Source organism: Equus caballus, chromosome 11 (assembly GCF_041296265.1).
Source record: "Equus caballus isolate H_3958 breed thoroughbred chromosome 11, TB-T2T, whole genome shotgun sequence".
Lineage (NCBI taxonomy): Eukaryota > Metazoa > Chordata > Mammalia > Perissodactyla > Equidae > Equus > Equus caballus.
This window is the reverse complement of record NC_091694.1, coordinates 49,977,669-50,000,984: the sequence shown is the minus strand read 5'-3', so window position 1 is coordinate 50,000,984 and position 23,316 is coordinate 49,977,669. Positions and strand designations below refer to the sequence as shown.

The 23,316-nt window shown below is 46.4% G+C and overlaps 1 protein-coding gene across 2 annotated transcripts in view; it reads right to left on the bottom strand.

The window, feature by feature from the left end:
* Positions 1–5,339: 5,339 nt before the first annotated feature.
* The window catches only part of PELP1 (proline, glutamate and leucine rich protein 1), a 43,803-nt gene continuing 25,826 nt past the window's right edge, over positions 5,340–23,316 (bottom strand). For both annotated transcript variants that reach the window (XM_070228066.1, XM_001502967.4), the window contains 16 exons: positions 19,759–19,823; positions 19,263–19,368; positions 15,460–15,609; positions 15,147–15,218; positions 10,718–10,777; positions 10,259–10,409; positions 9,959–10,088; positions 9,720–9,807; positions 9,162–9,250; positions 8,963–9,079; positions 8,684–8,831; positions 8,380–8,539; positions 7,615–7,670; positions 7,247–7,453; positions 5,633–7,114; positions 5,340–5,488 (listed from right to left, as the gene is read on the bottom strand). In XM_070228066.1, coding sequence (XP_070084167.1) covers positions 5,396–5,488; positions 5,633–7,114; positions 7,247–7,453; positions 7,615–7,670; positions 8,380–8,539; positions 8,684–8,831; positions 8,963–9,079; positions 9,162–9,250; positions 9,720–9,807; positions 9,959–10,088; positions 10,259–10,409; positions 10,718–10,777; positions 15,147–15,218; positions 15,460–15,609; positions 19,263–19,368; positions 19,759–19,823 — 3,174 coding nt within the window. In that variant the 3' untranslated portion in view covers positions 5,340–5,395. The remainder of the gene's footprint in view (positions 5,489–5,632; positions 7,115–7,246; positions 7,454–7,614; positions 7,671–8,379; positions 8,540–8,683; positions 8,832–8,962; positions 9,080–9,161; positions 9,251–9,719; positions 9,808–9,958; positions 10,089–10,258; positions 10,410–10,717; positions 10,778–15,146; positions 15,219–15,459; positions 15,610–19,262; positions 19,369–19,758; positions 19,824–23,316) is intronic.

Here is a 23,316-nt window from a genome sequence, read left to right as displayed (position 1 = left end):
CACATCTCACACTAGGATAAATTCCAAATGGATGAAAGATTTAAAGATAAAAATTAAAACTACAAAAGAATTAGTATTATAAAAGCATGGCATCATTAAAATACTAGGAAAAAAGTGAAAATCTTCTAACAATCTCAGAATGGTGAGGCTTTTTAAAAATATGACTCAAAACCCAGGAGCTTTACAAGACGTATTAAGAAATACAATTAGGGGTCGGCCCTGTGGCCGAGTGGTTAAGGTCACACATTCCGCTGCAGGTGGCCCAGTGTTTTGTCACTTTGAATCCTGGACGCGGACATGGCACTGCTCATTGGAGCACGCTGAGGCAGCATCCCACATGCCACAACTAGAAGGACCCACAACTAAGAACATACAACTATGTACCGCGGGGCTTTGGGGAGAAAAAGGAAAAAAAATAAAATTTAAAAAAAAAAAGAAATACAATTAATAAAAGCAAAAGTTTTCAGCATGGCAAAAACCACTATCAGGTGGGCCAGCCCCGTGGCCGAGTGGTTAAGTTCGTGCGCTCCACTTTAGCGTCCAGGGTTTCGCTGGTTCAGATCCTGGGCACGGACATGACACCACTCATCAGGCCACACTGAGGCGCTGTCCCACATACCACAACTAGAAGGACCCACAACTAAAAATATACAACTATGTACTGGGGGGATTTGGGGAGAAAAAGCAGATGAAAAAAAAAAAAAGAAGAAGATAGGCGGGCAGGCCCTGTGGCCAAGTTGTTAAGTTCGCGCACTCCGCTGCAGGCAGCCCAGTGTTTCGTTGGTTCGAATCCTGGGCAAGGACATGGCACTGCTCACCAAACCACGCTGAGGCAGCATCCCACATGCCACAACTAGAAGGACCCACAACAAAGAATATACAACTATGTACTGGGGGGCTTTGGGGAGAAAAAGGAAAAAAATAAAATCTTTAAAAAAAAAAAAAAAGAAGATTGGCAACAGTTATTAGCCCAGGTGCCAATCTTTAAAAAAAAAAAACCCACTATAAGCAGTCAAAAGACAAAAATAAAGCCCAAAAAAATTGCAATTCTTATTGTAGACAAAGAGCAAACTTTCCATAAAGAGCTGTGAAACAATAAGGAAACAGATCAACAACTTAATAGGCAAAGCATATGCACATTTCACAGAACAGGAGATTCAGAGAGATCTTAAACACATGAAAACAGGTTCAAACTCTCTCTTAAAGGAAATATAAATGAAAACACATTGATGTGCCACCATTTTCCATCTAATATATTGGCAAATATATTGGCAAAGATCACAAAGTTTGCTAACACACACTGATAAAGGTTTCAGGAAATACTCGTATTTCTGATGGGGCAAAAATTGGTACAACATGCAAGAAAGGACTCAGCAATTCTATACCTAGGAATTTCTCTTAATTATACTTATGGACAAAATAACACGTGCATACGTCACTTGTATACAAATACATATGTTTGCTTGTTTGTGGCAGCAAAAGATAGGGAATTGACCTAAATATTCATCGGTCAGGGACTGGTTAAATAAATTATGGGACAATGAAATTCTAGCCCGCTGTATAAAAAAGAACGAGGAAACTCAGTGTGAACTGAAATGGAATGATCTTCAAATTCTGTCAATTCTATCTTCAAAAATTATCTAGAATCCAACCACTTCTCCACCACTTGACCCAAGACATCATCTCTCCTAGCTGGATTAGCCTCCTGACTGCTGTCTCTGCCACCACCCTTACTCTGTCCCCTTCATCTATTTCCCAAGAGTAGTCAGTGAGATCCTGTTAAAATATAATCATGTTATGTCAAGTCTCTGATCAAAACCCTCCCGTGATTTCCCACCTCCCTCAGAATAGAAGCCATATGGCCTACATCCCTGTCCCCCCATTCTGACTCGCACTCTATTTTCTCTCTGACCTCATCTCTTTTTCAACCCCAATGGTCTACTTGCCTTCAGCACCCAAAGAATGCTCCTGCTTCAGGACCTTTTGTTTGCTGTGCCCTCTGCCTGGAAAACTCTTCCCCTAGAAGTCTGCATTGCTCTCCCCTCAACTCCTTCCGGTCTTTATTCACTATCACCTTCTCAGCAAGACCTTCCTTGACCATCCTACTTAAAATTGCACAAACACACACACATACATAATACCATGGTAGATACATGGATGTTCTCTGCATAATTCTTTCAAATTTTCTTAATGTCTGAAAATATTCATAATAAAATGTGGAAAAAAACACACCCACACAAACCCATTCCTGTCCTTTCTTTCCCACTGCACTCGTCACCACCTAACATACATTTTACTTATTTATTGTCTACCCCACCGCACATCTAGAATATAAATTCCATTAAGAGCAGGGCAGGGATTTTGTCTGTTTTCTTCACCGCTCTATCTCCAGCTTGTAAAACTGCCTATCACTGTACCAACATCAAATTCCTGGTTCTAATATTGCACTATAACTATGTAAGATGTAACCACTGGGGGAAATGAGGTGAAAGGTGCCATGTCACTCCCATCCTCTCTGAACTACCCTTGCCATCTCCTGGGGATCTATAATTATTTCAAAAAATATCTATTGAGAAAACAGTGCCTAGTACACAATTGGTATTGAATATTTACTGAATGACTAAATCCCATGACTTAATGAAATTAAGTGATTCACATATATTTGCTGTTGTTGTTTGCTGAGGAAGATTAGCCAAGCTAACATCACTGCCAATCTTCGTTTTGTATGTGGGTCACTGCCAGAGGATGGCTGATGAATGGTGAACGTCTGCCCAGGATCCAAACCTGGGAAGCCAGGCCACCAAAGCAGAGTGCACCAAACTTAACCAGTACGCCACAGGGCTGGCCCCAAGTGATTTATATTAAGTGATAATATACTACTACTTGTGTGAAAAATAAAGGAAAGGATGTTTATACATATTTGCTTGTATATGCACACATTATCTCTGGAAGAATATACAAAAACTGATAATACTGGCTGCTCAAGGTGGAAAACCTGGGTGACTGGAGAATAGGGGTGAGAAGACAACCTTTTGTCCCTCTTGAGTTTTGAACCGTGTGAATAGATTATCTATTCAGGATACAACTTAAATTAGAAAAATTTCTGCTCTAGCCCCTTCCTGAGGGTGAACGTCAGCTTCACCCATCTACAGTTTCTAGAGTTCAGGTTCTTTCCATTCCTGAAAAATAACTATCACAGGAGTTTTCTCACTTGTGCATCTTTGTCCCTGCAGTGATCCTTAGGCCTTACACGGCCCTCTCCACCTAAAAGAAACTCCTTAAACTTGAATCAGAGAAAAAAACAGCTGGAAAAGAAATATCAAGGATAGAGAAATGTGAATATCACAATACACATACAATATGAATTACTGTTAGAGGCATCCCCTCTTATCTGCAGTTTCAGTTACCCGTGGTCAACTGTGGTCCAAAACATCAAACGGAAAATTCCAGAAATGAACAATTCCTAAGTTTCAAATTGCACATGGTTCTGAGTAGCGTGATGAAGTCTCGCACCATCCCGCTCAGTCCCACCCCAGACGTGAATCATCCCTTTGTCCAGCATATCCACAGTGTACAAGCTACTCACCCATTAGTCACTTACTAGCCATCTATCAGATTGACCGTCGCAGTGTTGCACTGCTTGTGTTCGAATCACCCTTATTTTACTCAATAATGGCACCAAAGCACAAGAGTAGTGATGCTGGCAATTCAGATACGCCAAAGAGAAGCTGTAAAGTGCTTCCTTTAAGTGAAAAAGTGAAAGTTCTTGACTTAATAAGGCAAGAAAAAAAATCATATGCTGAGGTTGCTAAGATCTACGGTAACTTTCATTACAGTATACTGTTATAATTGTTCCACTTTATTAGTTATTGTTGTTAACCTCTTACTGTGCCTAATTTAGAAATTAAATTTTATCAGAGGTATGTATAGGAAAAAAACATGGTATATACAGGGTTTGGTTCTATCTGTGCCTTCAGACAGCTACTGGGGGACGACTGGGCACTGGGGGATTATCCCCTGCAGATAAAGGGGGACTACTGTACTTTTCTTAAGTTTGATAGTGGTATTGTGACCATGCAGAAAAATGTCCTTAATCTTAGGAGGAGACGATGTTGAAGAATTTAGAGGTGAAGGGCCATAATGTCTACAACTTACTTTTACATGATCCCACAAAAAAAGAAATGTGTATAGATAACTATAAACGTATTGATTACAGACATATATGTGCATATATAAATACATATGTCTATATGTAGTTATAGACAGTTATACAGAGATGAAAACTAACGTGGCAAAATGTTGACAACTGAGGAATCCATGCAAAGGTTATATACTGTAGCATTTTTCTACAGGTTTGAAATTTTTCAAAATAACAAGTTGGCGGGAAATTCTTTTAAAACTCTACTAAGTTTCCAAAAATTAGCTCAAATGTCTCCTCAAAGAGGCCCTTCAGGATACACACATTTGGGAGAAATCACTCCCTTTTCTGCATTTCCAAGGCACTTATGTTCATACTTCAAGAGTCTGAGTGAAAAAAATCACAGGGCATCTCCCTGAAGCCATGACTTCGACATCCTCTCATATATACACCTCTAGGCTCACGCTCACACGTGCATCCCCACAAGGCCTAGAAGTCTAAGTGCTTAAAGGGACCAGACACCGGCTAGGAAATGGCCAGATCTCAAGAGCAGGTAAGAAGGCCTGGGGTGAGGAGCTTGTCAAACTCCTGTCAGGAAGGGGGGCACAGAAGAGGGGCGGTACTGGGATGTTGTCACTGGAAGGACCAGCCCCAGAACAGAGTTCATTCCCCATACCCACTGTGGATGCCCCTTTACTTTGGGACACCCAAGGTTCAAATTTCACAGAATCCAATGACCAAACTCCTCTATACCCTTCATATTTTTCTAAAGTTCCATCACAATCACTCAGCCTACTCTTTCAGACCAAGGGCCTTTGTGTGCGCGCACACGTGTGTTTTCAGAGATTCACTCACTAGGACACTTAATCCCAGAAATTTCCCACACATTCCCACACCTGGATTACAACTCAAAAGCAGGGCTACGTCTTCTTACTCCTTGTAGTCTTAACCACACAGGCAACTCAACACATATTCAGCATCAGCAAGAGCAGAGGGCGAAAATTCTAAAATTCTGGCACTGACTTCCTGAGCAACAGGACAGTCCATTACTCCTGCAAGTCAATGGTTCCTCCTCTGTACAATGGAGACAACAGGACAGCTATACAGACATTTGGGGAAAACTATGGATACCTTGAAAAGCCCAGGAGACCTGGGGCCTTCTGGCTGGGGCCACAGCTGTGGCAAAAGGCAGAAGCAGCAATCAATATCCAAAGACATAACTTTATTGGAAACAAGTAGTGGGGATGTAGGAAAAAACTAAGAATCAGGCTCTGTAGCAGATGGTGGCTTCTCCTCATCAGGGGGACAATCGATGAAGTCAGCCAGCATGGCAGCTGTGTCATCCTGCTCCTTTTAGGGACAAAGACATAAGATTCAAAACAGTTAACACACATACACAGAAGAGTGAGTGGGTCAGGCTGGGGACAAACACAAGCAACTGCAATCCCTTTTCCTCCACACTCCAGAACCACCCTCCCTGCCTGGCCCACTCACCTTCTCCTGGAGAGCTGCCACCTCTGTCTCTGTCTCCATTTCTTCTGCTGCAGGTGGCTCTGGTAGGGGTGGTACCTTGTCATCCCCACCCTCAGTCCCCTCTTCCAGCAGGGTTGGGGGAGCAGAAGGCTCCTCTTCAACAAGCTCCTGAGGAGGTGGCCCTGCTGGGGGGCTCCCCTCTTCCCGCTCCACCTCCCCCTGGGAGGGGAGCACCTCAGGAGCCAGCGTGGGGGCTGTCTCGGCCCCACGCTCCTCCTCAACCCCTGGCTCCTCTACTTCCAACAGCAGCCCGGGTTCCGGCTCCGGTTCAGGCTGCACCTTGGGGGACTCGGCAGGGGGCAAAGCTGGAGGCAGGCTTGGGGGTGGAGGTCCAGCTTCGTCTACCTCCCCTCCTGCTGAGCCAAACTCCAGCTCTTCCACCTCTTCCAACTCCTCTTCCTCCTCCTCGTCCTCCTCCTCTTCTTCTTCCTCTAACTCACCCTCCTCTTCCTCAAATTCCTCCTCAAACTCTTCTTCCTCTTCTTCTTCCTCTTCAAAATACTCTTCTTCATCCTCTTCCTCTTCCTCAAAATCTTCTTCTTCTTCTTCCTCCTCCTCCTCTTCCTCTTCCTCTTCTTCCTCCTCCTCCTCCTCCTCATCACTGCTGTTGATATTAATAACTGTCAAATCTTCTTCCAGGGCTGGGGGTCCTCCCCCACCAGGAGTCCCTTCAGGGACCAACTGTGGTGGCGGGAGTGTCACAGGGCCAGGCACAGGAGGGGGTGGAGGCGGAGGGAGAGGCCCTGGGGCTGCAGGAAGCTCTTCAGGCTCCTCCTTGGCTGGCACAGGAGGGGAGGCTGTTGGCGGCCCAGCTGGGGCTACAGGGGGGGGTGTAGTGCCTGAGGGGGGTGGGGGCGGCAGGGATGGCAGCCCTTCAGGCACGATCACCACACTGTCATCAGAGTCGCTTTCCAAGGAGATCTCCACATCGGATGCCTCCTCCTTATCATAGTGGACAAAGGCTGGTCTGGGCATTCTTCCCCCAAAAGTTTCATCTGGTGGTATAGCAGGTGGAGGAGTGCCACTAGGCGCAAGGACAGGATCCTCATTTGAGGCTGCCCGGTGGTTCTCAGGGCCAGGAAGGAGCCGGGGGGGTACAGACACCAGGCCTGGGACAGAGAGGCCTAAGTGGTTGGCTGTGGCTGGAGGTCCAGGACGCGCTGGGGGCATTGGGCCCACTGAGGGCATTGGGCCCACTGAGGGCAATGGGCCCACTGAAGGCATGGGGCCTGCTGAGGGCACAGGGCCTGCTGAGGGCATGGGGCCTGCTGAGGGCATGGGACCCGGGGGATGGAAGGGTGCAGCCCTGAATGGAGATGGGGCCTCAGGAGGGGGAACTGGGGCAGACGTGGGGCAGGTGGGGCCCATGGACTGCAGGGGAGGAACCCGGGGGTGGGTCAGAGCAGCACAGGTCACCAGTGCTTCTGAGCAGAAAGAGGAGACCTGAGGAAAGAGGAGTAAGTGTAAGCATATAAGAATACAAGGTTTTGCGGCACCAGAGAGGGAGAGCCCACCAGCATCAACAACAAGAGAATCCAAAAACCAAAGAGGTACTCAGTCCCAGTCAGCAAGTACCTCGAGGCTGTCTTCTCTCTGGCCAAGGGAGAAGGCTTGCAGGGCACAGGCGAGAGGAGGTGGGCAGCGGGGAGAAGGTGCCAGTAGCAGAGCCAGCAGCAGGCGGTAGAGCTCACGGCGGCAGCGGGAGCTGGTATACGGGGAGCTGCCTAGAACCTCACCCTGCTGGACACCCATGACCAGGGGTAGGACCAGATCATGCAGTCTCTGAAAAGGACACAGGGCACACCTAGAGACATCACCGAGACTACCCAACCCTTCTCCAGGGCCTACCGCCAAGTTTGAATGGACCCACCTCTGGGGACACCCCCACACACGTACAGAGCAGTGGCCCCCACCAATCTCCACGGGGACCATGCTCCACTAACCCTGTGAGTCTCCTCCTTGATGAGAGGCCCACACATGAGGATGGTCCGGCTGAGGCCTGGGGAAGGAGAATGGTGTCTAAGAGGCAGGCTACCAACAGGGTTAAGAACAAGGGCTTCTGAAGCACTCAGCCCAAGGTGAGCATGCAGCTCTGCCCTGCCTAACTGGGACAAGTCACTTAATTTCTCTAAGTCTGTTTTTTCAACCATAAAATGGGGATTATAAAAGTACCTCTACTACACGGGGCTGTTGACAACATGTAAATGAGATGATGTAGGTACTACATTATAAATCTGCGTTTATGTATCCGGGGAGAGTTGGCGGGCTGTGAAATATATGGGACCCAATTGGAAGTCACCCATCTACTGAACAGTATCTGACTATACTTCTGCTTTCAGATTAGCGATTGTGTTGGAAGCAGAAAGCCCCACTGAGCAGCCTGCCTGGGCAGAATGTAAGCTCCACAGGGCTGATTTTCCCCCATGCTGGAATAGTACCTGGCATGTAGAGAGGATATGCAAACAAAGATAAATGAGACTCTGGAGAAGCAGTGTAGACACCAGAACTCCCCATCCAACAGCAGGATCCAAGATTCTACCTGCAGCCCTGGTGGTTGCATGGCTGCTTCTGCTCCTTCCTTTGGCTTCTCTGCAGAGTTTTAGCTGATTCTGCAATTTACTGACGCCCTCCACTTCAACAACTTGTTTTGCGCTATATCCCAGGCCAACCCAGCGCCCCGAGAGTACAGAAACACAGGCCTCACCCACCTCTCAGGGCAGCCGCACACACATCGCTGTTGGCATTGCTCTCCCCTTTCCGGTGGCTGGGCGGCGCCATAGCCTCCCCCACATCCAGCTTTAGCTTCTTGGGAGCGCTAGGCTTCCCGGACTGTAAACCCCCATCAGGGCTTCCCCGAGGACTGCGCAGCTGGTGGTGGAGGGAAACATAAATCACATACAGGGGCAAAGAGGAAGGCAGGACAGAGGCAGGAGACAGTGTTTGGTGAGGAGGGTCATTAGGACAAGGGGCGCAGGATGAGAGTCCTGAGACAGGAGCAGAGGCCTCACTCACCTTCAGGGCATCAGCTGGGGGGGAGATGTCACTGAGCAGGTGGGTGAGCAGAGCCTCTCCCGAGGCTCCTCCCTGCAGCACTCCTGCCGAAGCCCCACACACCTGCACCCACAGCTCTAATACAGCGTACACTTTGGTCCGCATGGTGCTGTGGAGTGAGCAGAGGACAGTTCGTGAAAGGGAGTTGACATGCCAGATCCTGCCTCTCTTTCCTTGGTACTCTCAGCTCCTCGGAATCCCCAGCCCACCTGCACCCCTTCACCCTTCCGTGATGGTCACCTGTAAGGCCTCTCCTGGCCTGGAGAGAGGGTATCCCTACCAATGCTCCAGGCATTGAGGACCTGGGGAAGCAGGCGGCTGATCAAGGCCCCAAAGCGCAAGAGCCGGCCTCCACACCTAGGGGTAAAAAGACAGGACAGTGACCCCCGTTCCCAGCATGTCCCAGTCCCTTCACCACACCCTGCCCGATCCCACTCACGCAAGGATGAGCGCAGAGAGCAGGTCTAAGGCTTCAAGGTGGATAGAGGGCAGCAGCAGCAACCGCAGGGGACCATCTCCAAGCAAGCTCTGCAGAAAAAAACGGCAAGAGTAAGGAGTGGCGAAAGAAAGTGAGACACACAGAGAGAAACAGAGGCAGAGTAGCTGTGTGTGACTAAATACACGTGTACACAAAGGTACGGAGCCCACCGCTGACCCCAGCTCTCCCAACAAGATCAAACCCCCATCCTCTAAAACAGATCCTGAAAGGAGCATGAGGGGAAAGATGGCTGAACCTCTCAGTAATGACTCAGCCGACGCCAGCTGACCCCAGGGTAGCATCTGCTACAAGTGTTCCTGCAACATGTGAGAGAATCCACTCTGCCGTATACATGTGTCAGGAGAAGCACAGGGAATAATGGCATTTGGACGAAAGTAAGGAGATGTCCAGGACAACCTCAGGGAGGACATCATTTTGGGAGCCTTAGATCCTACTCTGCTTTCCTGGTTGTCCTGGTTCTTGAGGAAGGGCTGTGAACAGAGGACAAACTCCACTTACAATATTCTTGGCACTGATGCTGAGAGTCCGGCAGATAACATCCAGGATTTCCTGCACAGGGACGGACACAGGAGCCCCAAACTCAGAGCTAAAGAGAATCAGAGCAGGGAGACCCTCAGCGCAGGTTCCCCAGTGCAACTCCACACCCAACCTCAATCTCCTTCTTCATCATGAAGACAACACTCCATCTCAACCTTTCCTGCTCCAGGCCCTTGCTCCCCTCACACTCACTCACACACCTGAGCATGAGCCCCAGGCAGCGGGCCAGTCCAGAAAACCTCTGCCGAAGCCGGAGAAGGGCATGGGCATCACCATCTTCTGAGGGGGAGAGCAGCACCTCCACTCCAGGGCCTTCATACTGCATAGGAGCTGGACGGAAACACAACCACCTTCACACTCTAGGTCTTCCTACCATCCCCTCCTTTTTCATTTGTGGTGGATGATCCACCTATATTCTAATCCATTCTGCCAGAAATCAACTGCCCGCCTCTCTGGGTCACCCTCCCAGTTCCCTCCTACCACGTCTCCAACCACCCTACCTGTTTCTGCTCCCTCGTACAGGGCCCCTAGCAGGCTGTGCAGTGAGGCCAACAAGCTGTGGAGCTCCTGCTCCCAGCTCTCGGTGTGCTTCAGGCCCTGGGAAAAGCCAGCCCCTAGAGAGGGCAGCCTGGAATAACACTCACAGGCCAACTGCAGAAGAAAGGTCAGAAACCTGGTCAGACAGGAATCCAGCCAGGCCACCAAACACCCTGACCCACCAATGCCTAGAAAGATGAAGAGCAAGGAGATCTCAGAGGAAAGATAGAAAGGGACAACAAGGCAGAAGAACACAGGTGGAAAAAAGGAGGCAGAAGTCATGACTTGTGTATTTTGTGTATGCTAACAGGGAGGGAACCGGGAACACAGCCCAAAAGCAATAATAGAAAAGCTAAGAAGAAGAGATAAGAGAAGCTCCAGCTCAGATACCCCAGGCTCTCCATCTCCCCCTTCCCCTTTACCTGCTGGAGCTGAGGGCTCAGGGCATCCACTCGAGACAGGAAAAATGAGGCCAGCTTGCCCTGGGTTAGGGGGAAAGAGAGAAAGAGGCTGCTGAGTCAGTTCCAAGGGCCAGAGACGGACACCCTGCCCATGCCCAGCAGCAGAATCTAAGCCCAGGCATTTTTCTGTCCTGCAGACACAGGAAGCAAAGCACTCTAAGAGGCATCAAGCCTGGGAGCAGACATGCTCTCACGGTAGAAAGACATCCTGAATGTCAGCTCTCGTCCTTAGCCTCCCTGTTCGGGGGGAAAGGGTCTGGCCTGTGCTCCAGACACTGGGCTCCCTCCTGCCAATTTAAAAGGACAGAGAGTACTGAAAAGCAGCAAGCCCATCCCCCAACTCCCTACCAGCTTAGGCAAGAAGGGAGAGTCCAAGCTGGGAACTGAGGCACTAACCAGAGGTGTGAGGGCAGGACAAGTCAAGAGAAAAGGTAAGGCTGTGGAGCAGACTGAGACAGCACATCTCAGAGCAGTGACCTGTCTACTGGCACACATTTCCTCTGCCTGCTATGTGAAGGTGCTGGCACAGGAGTGTTTAACCTGGGGCTATAATTTATTTGGGGGTAGCATCAAACGGGACTGTAAATAGGGATGTGAATGAAACGTTTTTTCATTTTCACTAACCCATAAGTGAAATGTAGAGTTTCTTTCAATTATAAATTCAGACAAAAAGCCACAGTAGTATTACAGTACCTCTGACCATCACCAACAGAAGTCACTTATTTTCATTTCACATTAGAATTATAACAGGTATCTTGAAATATCATTCACATGCATCACCAATTTGAAATTTCAGTAGGTATCAGACCTGCTGCTAGATTTTGTAATTTGACATGTTAATAAAAAAGCATACTACTCCATCACAACTTTTTTAAATGTACATTTCAACACAATCAGTTTCCCTTGCAACTCTCTGTATTTTATGAATTTAGAAACATTCTGAGAAGGGGTCCATGACACAAACAAGGGTAAGAAGACTGAAGTGGAACTGGAGAAAGGAAACAGGATTCCCACCTTCAGTGGGATGTAAGAGTTACTGAGGAAGACAAGCTCAGTGTATGGAACCAACAGTGGCACCACACCAAGAGGCGGGCAGAGGGAGAGTCAAGAGGCATTGATGCTGGAAGGCAGGACTCAGCTGAGCTTAAAAGAAAGGAGAGAATCCAGTCAACAAGACTAGAGAGGGAAAAACACTGTGAGGAAAACTACAGACTCAGGAGATGCTCAGAGAAGCAGGCTGAGGCCTTAAATCCCAGGCTAGTGAGTATGGACGTGATGGGGGCAGGTGCATCACTTGAACAGGAAAACCTCGGGAAGACAAATTGGCAGGAGCCCCAGGGACTCGGCAGAGGACTTAGGGGAGCACAGGAGGAGCGGAAGCCGTCAGTGTGTGGTTCAGAAACCAACCCTCCAAGGACTCCCTCTCATCCACCTTGCGGCAGGAACCACATTTGGTTTCCCCCGTTACACTCCAGGGTTCTCACTGACCAGCAGACAAGCACTGTTCTAGCTGATCCCAGGGTAGAAGACCTAGAAGCATTTCCCTTGAGATCCAGAAAGCACTTTCATGTCTGGTGTGCTAGGGTTCGGAACACTTCAAACCAAAAGCAGTAACCACCCACAGGTCTCCTGATTCACCAACTTCTCCAAGGACGATATTCCTTAGTGAGCTGCCAAAGCCCAACTACAGTGGCACTCAGTCCTTTTGGCCAACTTACTGCTCAAGCTATCCTTGAGACTCTAGCTCAAAAAGCTGGCCTGAGGCCAACAGAAGTCTGCTTATATGACAGCAGTTAAGCAGAGTACAAGGACACGGCTCTGAGCACAGGTCTATCGCAGGTGACCCACAAAGCAAACCAAAGCAATGGCTCACTTGGAACATTTCACCTGAAACGCAAGCGCACATGCAAACATGCACGCACACACATATATACATACACACAAATACACACACACACGTCCTGGGTAACTCTCAAGAGTGAGGTTAGTCTTCCCACTTATTCCAAGGAACTAGTAATCAACTTGGCGAGGAGGGGGAGGTAAGGCCTCTACAGGATAGACCTCAGAAACTCAGAATGCTTAATATCATTTGGGAGGAGTAATTCTGAGCTTGGAGACTGCAACTGTCCTGGGAGCTTCTGGGGGATGGGAGAGAGAACAGACAAACATTCCAAAATAGCAATTATCAGTTTCCTAAGTACTGGTCTCCAGGATTTTCCAAGTACAAATTGCTCCTGGGACCTCTGCACAAAACAGTCTTATCTGACATGTTGGCAGTAGACAAAGCCAAAATCATCAAGAGAAGGAAGTTCTCCAGATGACCCTATATTCTTAGGAAAAAAAAGGCATACACACCCTGTAACAACATATGAAAGTTTTTTTGTTTGGTTTGGAAAGGGTACTCAAAATGCCAGTCATAAGTTCAAAAACTACACATCTGACAAAAGGTTGTGAATTACAGATGAATTCTCCTGACCCCTCAGATCGAAAATTAAGAGGCACTAGCAGAGGAAAAACTTGGTATTCTAGTCTCCCTGACTATTCACATCTTGATCCTGCAGGAAACACTCAATTCTCCCTCCACTTTCGTGGGAGGATGCAGGTAGATACAGCAAACCCCAGAGTGAGCTGAATCAAAAAGACATTTGCAGTAAAACCTCACAAACTTTGACCAATGAGAGGTCAGGGACAAAGATCTAGCCTGTATAATTTGAGAAGTTAATTTACAGAGCATTTTAGAAGAAATGCACTTTTTACTAAACTTAGTAAAATTTTAGTAGAGAAACTTTACTAAAATCCATGAGTTACTCCAAATGCCTTCTTGAGAAAGTTCTGTCCTGCCTACCCAAAGATTCTACTACCTGTCATTAGTGGCAATCACATGAAAACAAAGAACATGATGCCATGTTCACTGAGGAACATCTGCTCTCGGACTTTTCAAATACTGCAGGTAACCAGTTACTAAAGCCTCGGCAGACGCTTCCCCCAGATCACAGCGCACACGTCCACGGAACTCCGCGTCTGGCTTACAGTGCTTCTCTAGTCACCGACAACAGATCAGAGCTGGCATGAGTGTTGAAGCCTATCTGCCAATCCTGTCTACATTCTTGAGCCTATCTGCCGATCCTGTCTACATTCTTGAAAGTGTCCAGGGAGCCTGGTTTAGTGGAAAAAACATGGCTTGAAGCGTAAACAGATCTGGCTCACACCCTGGCTTTACAGCTACCTGATACCTAAGCTTGGGTTGGGTTAAGTTAGTTAAACCACTCTGGGCCTGTTCCCTCCTCCATTTAATTCGGTGACACTAACTCCACAGAATTACTGTGATAATGAAATGACACAACACATCTTAGACATTCAGCAGAGTGCCTGGCACATAGCGGGTACCCACTAAATACCAGTTCCCTTTCCCTTTCTTTTACTTTCTTGATTTGGTCATAGGACCATGGGATCTTACTTTCAAGATCATTTGAATGGCAAACTTCCCCTTAATTGATAATACTGATGACCAGTACAGTTAACCACACTACTTATACAAAAAAATTACTAATTTGCCACTAATTCCAGTCCTCCATAGACTTGTGCTTCCATCTGAGTAAGAGGATGTCCAACGGCTTGTCAAGCAATGATGAGAATAACACAAGGGAGAATATGCAATCTACAGGAAAACAGCTGCCTGTTCTTAGGTACTAGGTGGCATCCAATCATACTGCAAACAGACGTGCCGATTACAAATAGCCCTTTAACTGTTACTGCTTTGGCAGAATTTGTTAACCATTCATATTTGTTATTGTATTTCCTTGAAAATGAAACTGATTCTTTCACTGACCTCCTCCCTCACCTGACCCTCGTACACCCTGCCTGTGCGACCTAACAAGGCTTTGGTGTATGGCCACCTTGTATGGGTCATGACAGCTGGGGGAAAGGGTGGGGAAGTGACAGAGGGAGTTTAGTCAGGAATAAAGGAGAGAGAAGCGTTGAGGAAGTTGATATAAGGAAGCACTAAATCAGGAAGGCTTCCTGGAGGAAATTACAAGAGCTTTAGAAACAAAGTAAAACAGGATGGTAGAACAATGGATAGGGCATTCTAGAGGTACAGGGAAGGCAGGGCAGAAAGGAGGAGTCCAGGGTTAAGAGCCTGGGCTTTGGCATCAGACATAGGTTCTGATCTCTACTTATCTTGTACAAGTTACTTAATTTCAATTTCTTTATCTGTGAGGATTAAATGAGAATGCATTTAAAATGCTACAAGGTGGTACAATTGTAGCTGTGGAGATAAGTGAGGAAACAATCAGAAGACAAGTGCTTAGAAATCCCAGTAATGGAATCCGAAGTAAGACAGTCATCAAGGTTTACGTAGGTGGGAAGAGGAGTGTCCACGAATACTTACTTTGAGAGACCCACAAGCCCGAGGAAAATAGGTCATACAAGCCTTCATTCCCTCCAGTGCTGAGAGCTCACACTGTGGGAAAAACAGAAAGTAAGCAAAGGCAAGAGCCCGACACCCCTACAGACCCCATCTCCACCACGCCACCCCTCAGGTCCCTTCTCCATACACTTTTCCTCGGCCCTTCCCTCTTCTCACTTCTTCAATCCTATTCCTTAATCACTTCCCGTCACATTCTTTAATCCAGTCGGTGTGAGTGAGGGCAAGCACCACAAGAGGCCAAGGGTCGGGGGGATGGGGGAGGGAGGTGTCTCACCTCTGGTCTGAGGCCCAGAAGAGAGGTGAGAAGGCCAGGAAGGTGGTTCATGGAGATGTCCCGGAAGAGGGTAGGAAGCTGGGCTGCATATCGAAGCAGGTCCCTCAGGACGGCCACAGCCAACTCCATTGTGGGGGGCGAGTCCTGGGACTAAAGAGCAACAACACCCCAAGTTCTCAACCTCACCTTCATGGTCACCAAGAAGAGGAGGAATGAGAGGTATGACCACATGGGGTTTTTGAGAAACATCACAGTTAATGTCAATATTATCATCAAATCCACTAAGAATAGAGTGCATTAGAGATATGGAGGATCCAAAAGTAACATATTTCTCTACAGAAAGGACATGTGTTTACATTTAGTATTATGGGTATCTGGGGGACCTAGGAATTCATTTCAAAAAAAGAAAGTAACAAAGCCACACCTTAAATATCTGACTAACGAGAAGATCTCAAGAGTTTTTGGATTCTCCAACAATGTATTTCCCTGCTAAGAATGGAGACGAGCACTTCTCAGACTGAAAAAAAGCCTCAGTCACAACAAAACTGCCCCACCTCTTCAAGCTTGCCTGTGGCTGGCTCAGACCTACCCTGCAACTCGTGGATAGAAAACAGTTTAGATTTACAATGACTTCCCTAGAAAATTAACATGTATCTAAGGAAAAAGCACTCAGCATGTATCTCCTGCTAGACAAGAGATCATGTGCAACAAAACAAGTAAGAATGCTTATTAAGAAAGTACGAATAGGAGCAGCCCTGTGGCCAAATGGTTAAGTTTACACACTCCACTTCGGTGGTCCAGGGTTGGCCAGTTTGGATCCTGCGCACTGACCTACACACCACTCATCAAGCCATGCTGTGGCAGCATCCCACATAGAGGAACTAGAATGACCCACCACTAAGATATACAACTATGTTCTGGGGCACTGGGGAGAAAAAAAAAGGGGGAAGATTGGCAACAGATGTTAGATCAGGGCCAATCTTCCACACTAAAAAAAATAAAAATAAAATAAATAATGTGGTAAACACTTTAAAAAGAAAAAGAAAGTACGAATAGGTGGGCCTCCCAACAACAAACGGGCCCCTCAGCACTATCCAGTAATCCTACTGCATTTCTCTCTGGTTAACTCTCTGCTATGCTGATCTTCTCCCGCCACTGTCACCTCTGTAGAACTTCACCTGCAACGTCACAGAGAAAACTGAAGTCCAAAGCTTCCCACTGCCCAACCCGAAACTCCATCTTCATCCTTATCTGCCCTCTCCCTCCTACCTGTCACAGCAGAGGAGGCGCTAGAGGAAGTCCCATGCAAGGACGATCCCTCCACCGTGCTTTAGATACCAGCCCCTCCCTCCTTCTCAGAACCTTACACCATTAACTAGCCCCTCTCCTGTATTTCCAATCAGGCCCTCTCAAATGGATTCTTCCCACTGACATTTTACATACTCAAGTCTCTCTCATCTTAAAAAGCCTTCTCTTAAACCTAATCTCAGTTATTGCCCAATTTCTCTCCCTTACCATTAGAGCCTAACATCTTGAAAGGATTGCCTATCTCCCCTATTCCCATTCCTTCTCCCACTCACTTCTCATTCAGGTCAATCTGGCCTTAGTGTCCACAACTCCACCAAAAACACTTTCACTATAGTCTTATAACCCTTGAGTTCCTAAATCTGATAAACAATTTTCAGGGGCCAGCCCCGTGGCCGAGTGGTTAAGTTTGTGTGCTCCGCTGTGGCGGCCCAGGGTTTCACTGGTTCAAATCCTAGGCGTGGACATGGCACCACTCATCAGGCCACGCTGAGGCGGAGTCCCACATGCCACAACTAGAAAGACCCACAATTAAAAAAGTATACAACTATGTACTGGGGGGCTTTGGGGAGAAGAAGAGAAAAAAAAAAAATTTTCAGTCCTCGTCTTGTTCCACCTCAGAGGGGCATAAACAGAAGGGAGTCCCCTCTCTTCTCTGAAGTACTCTTCCCTCGGATTCCATCCAACCCACAGCCCTGGTTTTCTGCTGCTCTGTCCCAGTCTCCTTTGTAAGCTCATCTTCCTCTACCCGACCATTAAACGTGGAGTGCCTTAAATCTAGTCTGGACACGTACTCAACTTGATCATCTCATCCTCACCCTCAGCTTCAACTGCCATCTAAACGCTGAACACTCCTCCATTGTAAAACATATTGACTGAAGCCCCTACCCACTGAACCCTCAAGGTTGTACCCTACGACATCGGGCCACTTCCACTTGCACCAGATCAGAGGCACGCTTACTAAGAGGGCTCCCACTCAATGACCAAGGCCACGCTTACAGTACTTTCACACACACACACCCCGACCCTGGCTGCCTTCCAATGTTCTGAAATCCAGGAGTCCTCCTGGACACATCCCCTCCCTGACCCTATTCCATCATCCAGACATGTCCACTTTGCCTCTCAATCTCTGGAACTCATCTACTTCTCATCATTTCTACTTCCACCATCCTAGTCCAAGCTACTGGGAACATTCTCTGAGGGTATTTCAGTAGGCTTCTACATGGTCTTTCTGCTTCCAGACTGGCTCCTTTCTAATTCTTCTCCACACAGCAGCCAGTGTTATTCCCAAATGAAAATCTGATCATGTCACCACCACCACCATCACGACCACCTCCTCACCCCTACTCAAAACCATCCATGAATTCCCACTGTTCCAAGAAGAAAAGCCAAACTCCTTAACATGCCTACAACACCATACATGTCTTGGTCCCCATCTACCTACTTCCCCAGTCGCTTCTCATCAACCCCAGCCACATGAGCTTGCCTATAATTCTTCAGATGAGCCAAACTCCTCTTCTCTCAGGGATTTTGCACACTTACAACACTCACAAAACCTTCTCAGCCCAATTTACTCTTATTGATCAGTTCAGAGACGCCCTCCCTGAACCACCGACCCTCATCACCATTGCCCACACCACCCAAGTCCGGGTCAGATTCTCTTGCTGTTAAATGTCCTCAGAGCACTGTATTCTTTACCTCGATAGAACATGCCACCGTTTATCATTTCCCACTCATTGTATAATTATTCGATTAAAGCTTCTTCCACCAAAACAGGGATCAGCAAACTATGGTCTATGGGTGCCTGTTTTTGTACGGCCCACGAGAGAATGGCTTTTAAAGGGTTGGAAAACAAACAAAGAAATAATATGCAACAGAAACCATATGTGGTTTGCAAAGTGTAAAACATCTATTGTCTGTAAACATTTACTTCACAGAAGGTGTCCCAATCTCTGCGCTAGACCCTAAGCACCGTGAAAGCAGGGTCCACGTACATCTTACCACTGTCTCCCCAGAGCTTAGCAGACAGCCTGCCACATGTGCTCAGAATATGCTTGTTGACGAACTGAGTAGAGATGTCATCAAAGGATACAAAAGTTACATCCTTTTAAGTTAATTAATTAATTTAATTAATCCTTTTAATTTTACGAAGGTAAATTAAAATGTTAAAAGAGGAAAAAAAGAGTAGGAAAAAAACCCAAACACCTGGAAAAAAAAAAACAGAGATGTCACTCATCAGAAAAGCTAACAAGGAAGTGAAACAGTCAGAGGTTACAGTGTGTTAAAGGTCGGATGAATTAAAATAACCCAGTAGACAAAAATAACAAAAGGTTTAAAAGGACATTTCTATGTGAAGATTATCCTTCCTGCTATCAGGAAACTGCTTCTAGTTATTCTATCCTCAGAGCTAAATGTCCAAGCCACAAGAACACACCACATCCAGAATGAAGGGATGACTGGGGGAGGGAGAGGAGGCAGGGTGGCAGCTGAATCCTTACCTGCAAGACCTGCTGAATGCTCCGAAGCCAAGAGACACAGTGCTGCTGGAACATCTCTGTGGGGCTCTCCCCCACCAGCAGGGACAGCAGACATAGGCCCTCAAACCTTGTAAGACAGAAGTGAGTGATGATAAGTGGGTGGAGGCCAGACTCCAGAAAAAGCTATTTACCGCTCTTTTACTCTCACTGGGCTAGAGTAACACGTCACGTCCAGATCCACTGTGGTTTCTAACTCCTGAAATACTTGGAGGACTTGAAGTGAGGTGCGGGTAGCAAGGAAAGAAGGGAACTGTGGCATCCCAGGTGAGGCACAGGAAGCTTGGGAGCTGGAACAGGTAGGGCTCAACTCAAGTGAGCTCGTGAAAAGAATGAACTCTCCACCCTCTTGGGAATGGAGAGCTCTCCTCAATCCATGGGGTGTGACAACGGATGGACAGATGTACAGCCCACTTCCTAAGGAAACACCCCTGGGAAAAAAACAGGGTTAAAGACTTACCGAGTTTTGATAGAACCAAGACGGGCATTACTGAGACCCACCAACGCCCCAACAGCCGAAAGGTTCTGGAAGAAAGCAAACAGGGAAGTGAGTCAGGAATAGGATTCTAAAGACACAGGAGAACTTCTCCAAACCCTTCCCCGCCCCACCATCTATGAATGATTTTCTGAAGTCACGCCTCCTTTGAGGCCAAAATCCCATTCCTCTAGAGGCCTTCAGCCTTTGCCCTATTTTCAGCAGGTGAAAAACACAGCAGCCTGTCCCGGAGGCTTTCTTCAAGTTCCATCTTGCCTGACCCCTTCTTTCACTTCCCACTCAACAAATGAGTGCTATGCAGAGAACAGCCCAACTCATCCCAGCTACCAGACTTCAAGGACAGATGTCCTTCACCTCATACGCCAAGACAGCACCTAGCGCAAAGGAGACATCCATAAATGCTTGCTGAAAGGATGCTGAACTCAGCCGTCATGCTTCTTCCTTCACCCCCAAACAAATCCTCCTCCTCCTGTTCCTGGCTTCCTTACAGCTATTAAGAACGCCAACACAGACTAGTGAACCAGAGCCTCCTTCCAACCCTCTCCTTCTCTCACATTCTGGGAGCCCTGAAAGAGGCTTCCTCCCTGGTCCTCTCACAAGTAATCTCTCCATCCCTTGAATGGCCAGACTCCTCTACAGCCCCTGTATCACCCTAACCGTACTCACCACTCATTCATTCAAGAAACCCATATTATGCACTGGGACAGATGAAGGAATACAGAGCTGAATAAATACAGAGCTCCCTGCTTTCACAAAGGGAAATGTTCACTCACTGATTCAGTAAATGTTTATGTAACACCTACTTCATCAGGTGAGACATTGTTTTTGGTGCTGGGGAGCTTATATTCCAGTTAGAGGAGACAGAAAATAAACAAGTGACCAAATAATAAATAGTATGTTAGATGGTGCTAAGTGCTATGGGGAAGAGAAAAGCAGAGTAAGGAAGAAAAGGAGAGCCTGGAGTAGGGAAGAGAAGTAGTATCTTATGTGGAGTGAACACAAAAGCCCTCCCTAAAAGGCCACTGGAGCAGAGACCTAAAGGAAAGTGAGAGCAAGACATACCGATACCCTCATACAGTACTGGTAAGAATGTAAAATGGTGCAACCACTTTGGAAAACAGTCTAGCAGTCCTCAAAAGGTTATACATAGAGTTAACACATGACCCAACAATTCCACCCTAGGCATATACCCAAAAGAAGTGAAAATATACATTCTCATGAGAACCTGTACACAAACGCACATAGCAGCATTATTCACAATAAGCCAAAAAGTGGAAACAACCCAAATGTCCATCAACTGATGAATGAACAAAACACAGTACAGCCACACAATTGAATATTATTCAGGCATAAAAAGGAATGAAGTTCTGAGACATGGATGAACCTAAAACATTATGCTAAGTAAAAGATGCCAGACCCAAAAGGTCATATTTTGTATGATTCATTTATATGAAATAGTCAAACAGGCAAATCTATAGAGACAAAAAGTAGATTAGTGATTGCCTAGGGCTGAAGGGCAGGGAGGGGGTAGGGGCAAAGAGGGATTGAGCACCAGTGGGTACAGGGTTTCCTTTCAGAGTGATGAAATGTTCTAAAACTGATCATGGTGATGGTTGCACACTCTGTAAATATACCAAAAACCATTGAATTGTACACTTCAAATGAGTGAATTATACATGTGAATTACATCTCAACAAAGCTGTTTATAAAAAGGCATACTGTTAACAACAACAAAAAATGTTTAGGGAAAAAGCAAAGGTCGTGAAATGACAGCACACTTGGTATATCTGAGGAACAGCAAGGAGGCAAATTGTCACAGGAGAAGAAGAAGCGAGAGAGAGAGGAGTAATAAAGATGAAGGTCCCAGCAGCAGGGCAAAACCTTGTAAAGTCATAGAGGCAACTGCTGGGTTTTACTGTGAATGAGATAAAAACCATGGGAGGAGAGGGGAATTGGGGGCAGAGGAAAGCTATTACCTGACTTATGATTTATTTTTTAAAACACATCAACAAGACTTGAGTTGCCTTGTTGAGAAGGCAGAAGCAGAGAGAAGTAGGAGACTACCATAATAATCCAGGAGAGAGATGAGGCAGCTTAAAGAGGCTGGTAATTCTGGGGACACAAAGCATCAAATTCTGGATATATTCTGAAGGTGCGGCCAACAGAATTTGATAACAAACTGGATACGCGTGAAAGATAAAGGCAAAGATAATTCCAAGGTTTTTCACTGGAGCAACTAGCCATTTACTAGGAAGGGGAATACTGCAGGAGGAGTAAGTTTCGGAGGTGAGAATCAGGAATGTTAAATCACATATGTTAAATCGAGGATGTCTATTTAACATCAAAATGGAGACGCCAAGTAGATGTTGGGTAGATGAGTCCAGAATTAGGAGAAATCCTGGTTAGAGTATTTGGGAGTTGTCAGTCATGAGGCTGGACCAGCTCACCGAGGAAGTGAGTGTAAACAGAGAAAAAGCGCAGTACGAGCACTAGGTTCTTGGGTACTCAAACACCTAAAGTTCAGAACAGTGAGGGGGGGAGCCAGTAAAGACAACTAGAAAGGAGTGACCAGTATGGTAAGAGGAGAATCAAGAGAGAGTGGTATCCCAAAAGCCACATGAGGAAAATTATGCAAGAAGGGGTGATCAACTATATCAAATACTACAGACAGATCAAGGAATATGAGGACCCAAATTTGACCTTTGAACTTGATGTCCTGACGGTCACTGCTGACGTTCAAGAATTACCATATGACCCAGCAAAAAGGTATTTCAGTGAAGTGGTTAGGCTGAAAGCCTAAATGGAACGAGTTCTATGGGACGACCATTATAGTAATAATTCATTCAGGGAAGAATCTTTAACGGATGCTCAAACAGGAGAGAGAAAGGCTGACAAGACACAGACAGTTATATCATCTCCTCACAGGACACTTACTAATTACAAAAGGAAAAATTCTAACTTTATAATGAAGCAACCACCCTAACCCAGTAATCAAAGTTAACATCACCAGTAATGAAACAGAGACATTAAGTGCCTCCTATATGATGCAGCAAGAATGTCACCTCACTTCTGCAGTATTCCTGCCAAAAATGCATAACCTGGATCTAATCATCAGGAAACAGCAGATAAACCAAACTGAAGGACATTCTCTAAATACCTAACCTGTACTCTTCAAAAATGTCAAGATCCTAAGACAAAGACTGAGGAACTATTTCAGGTTAAAGACTAAAGAGACAGGACAACTCGATACAATGTGTGATCCTGCAGTGAAGCCTGAACTAGAAATTGTTCTTTTGCTAAAATGACACTTTGAGGATAACTGACAAAACTTGAATAAGGCCTATATAGATCAGGTGCTTCATAGCATCAATGTTAATTTTCTGATTTTGATGACGGAATGTGGTTATGTAAGGGAATGTCCTTGTTTTTAAGGAAATACACACTGAAGTATCCAGAGGTAAAAGGCATTATGTCTGCAACATCTTCAGACATGGACTCAGAAAAAAACATACACAGAATGAG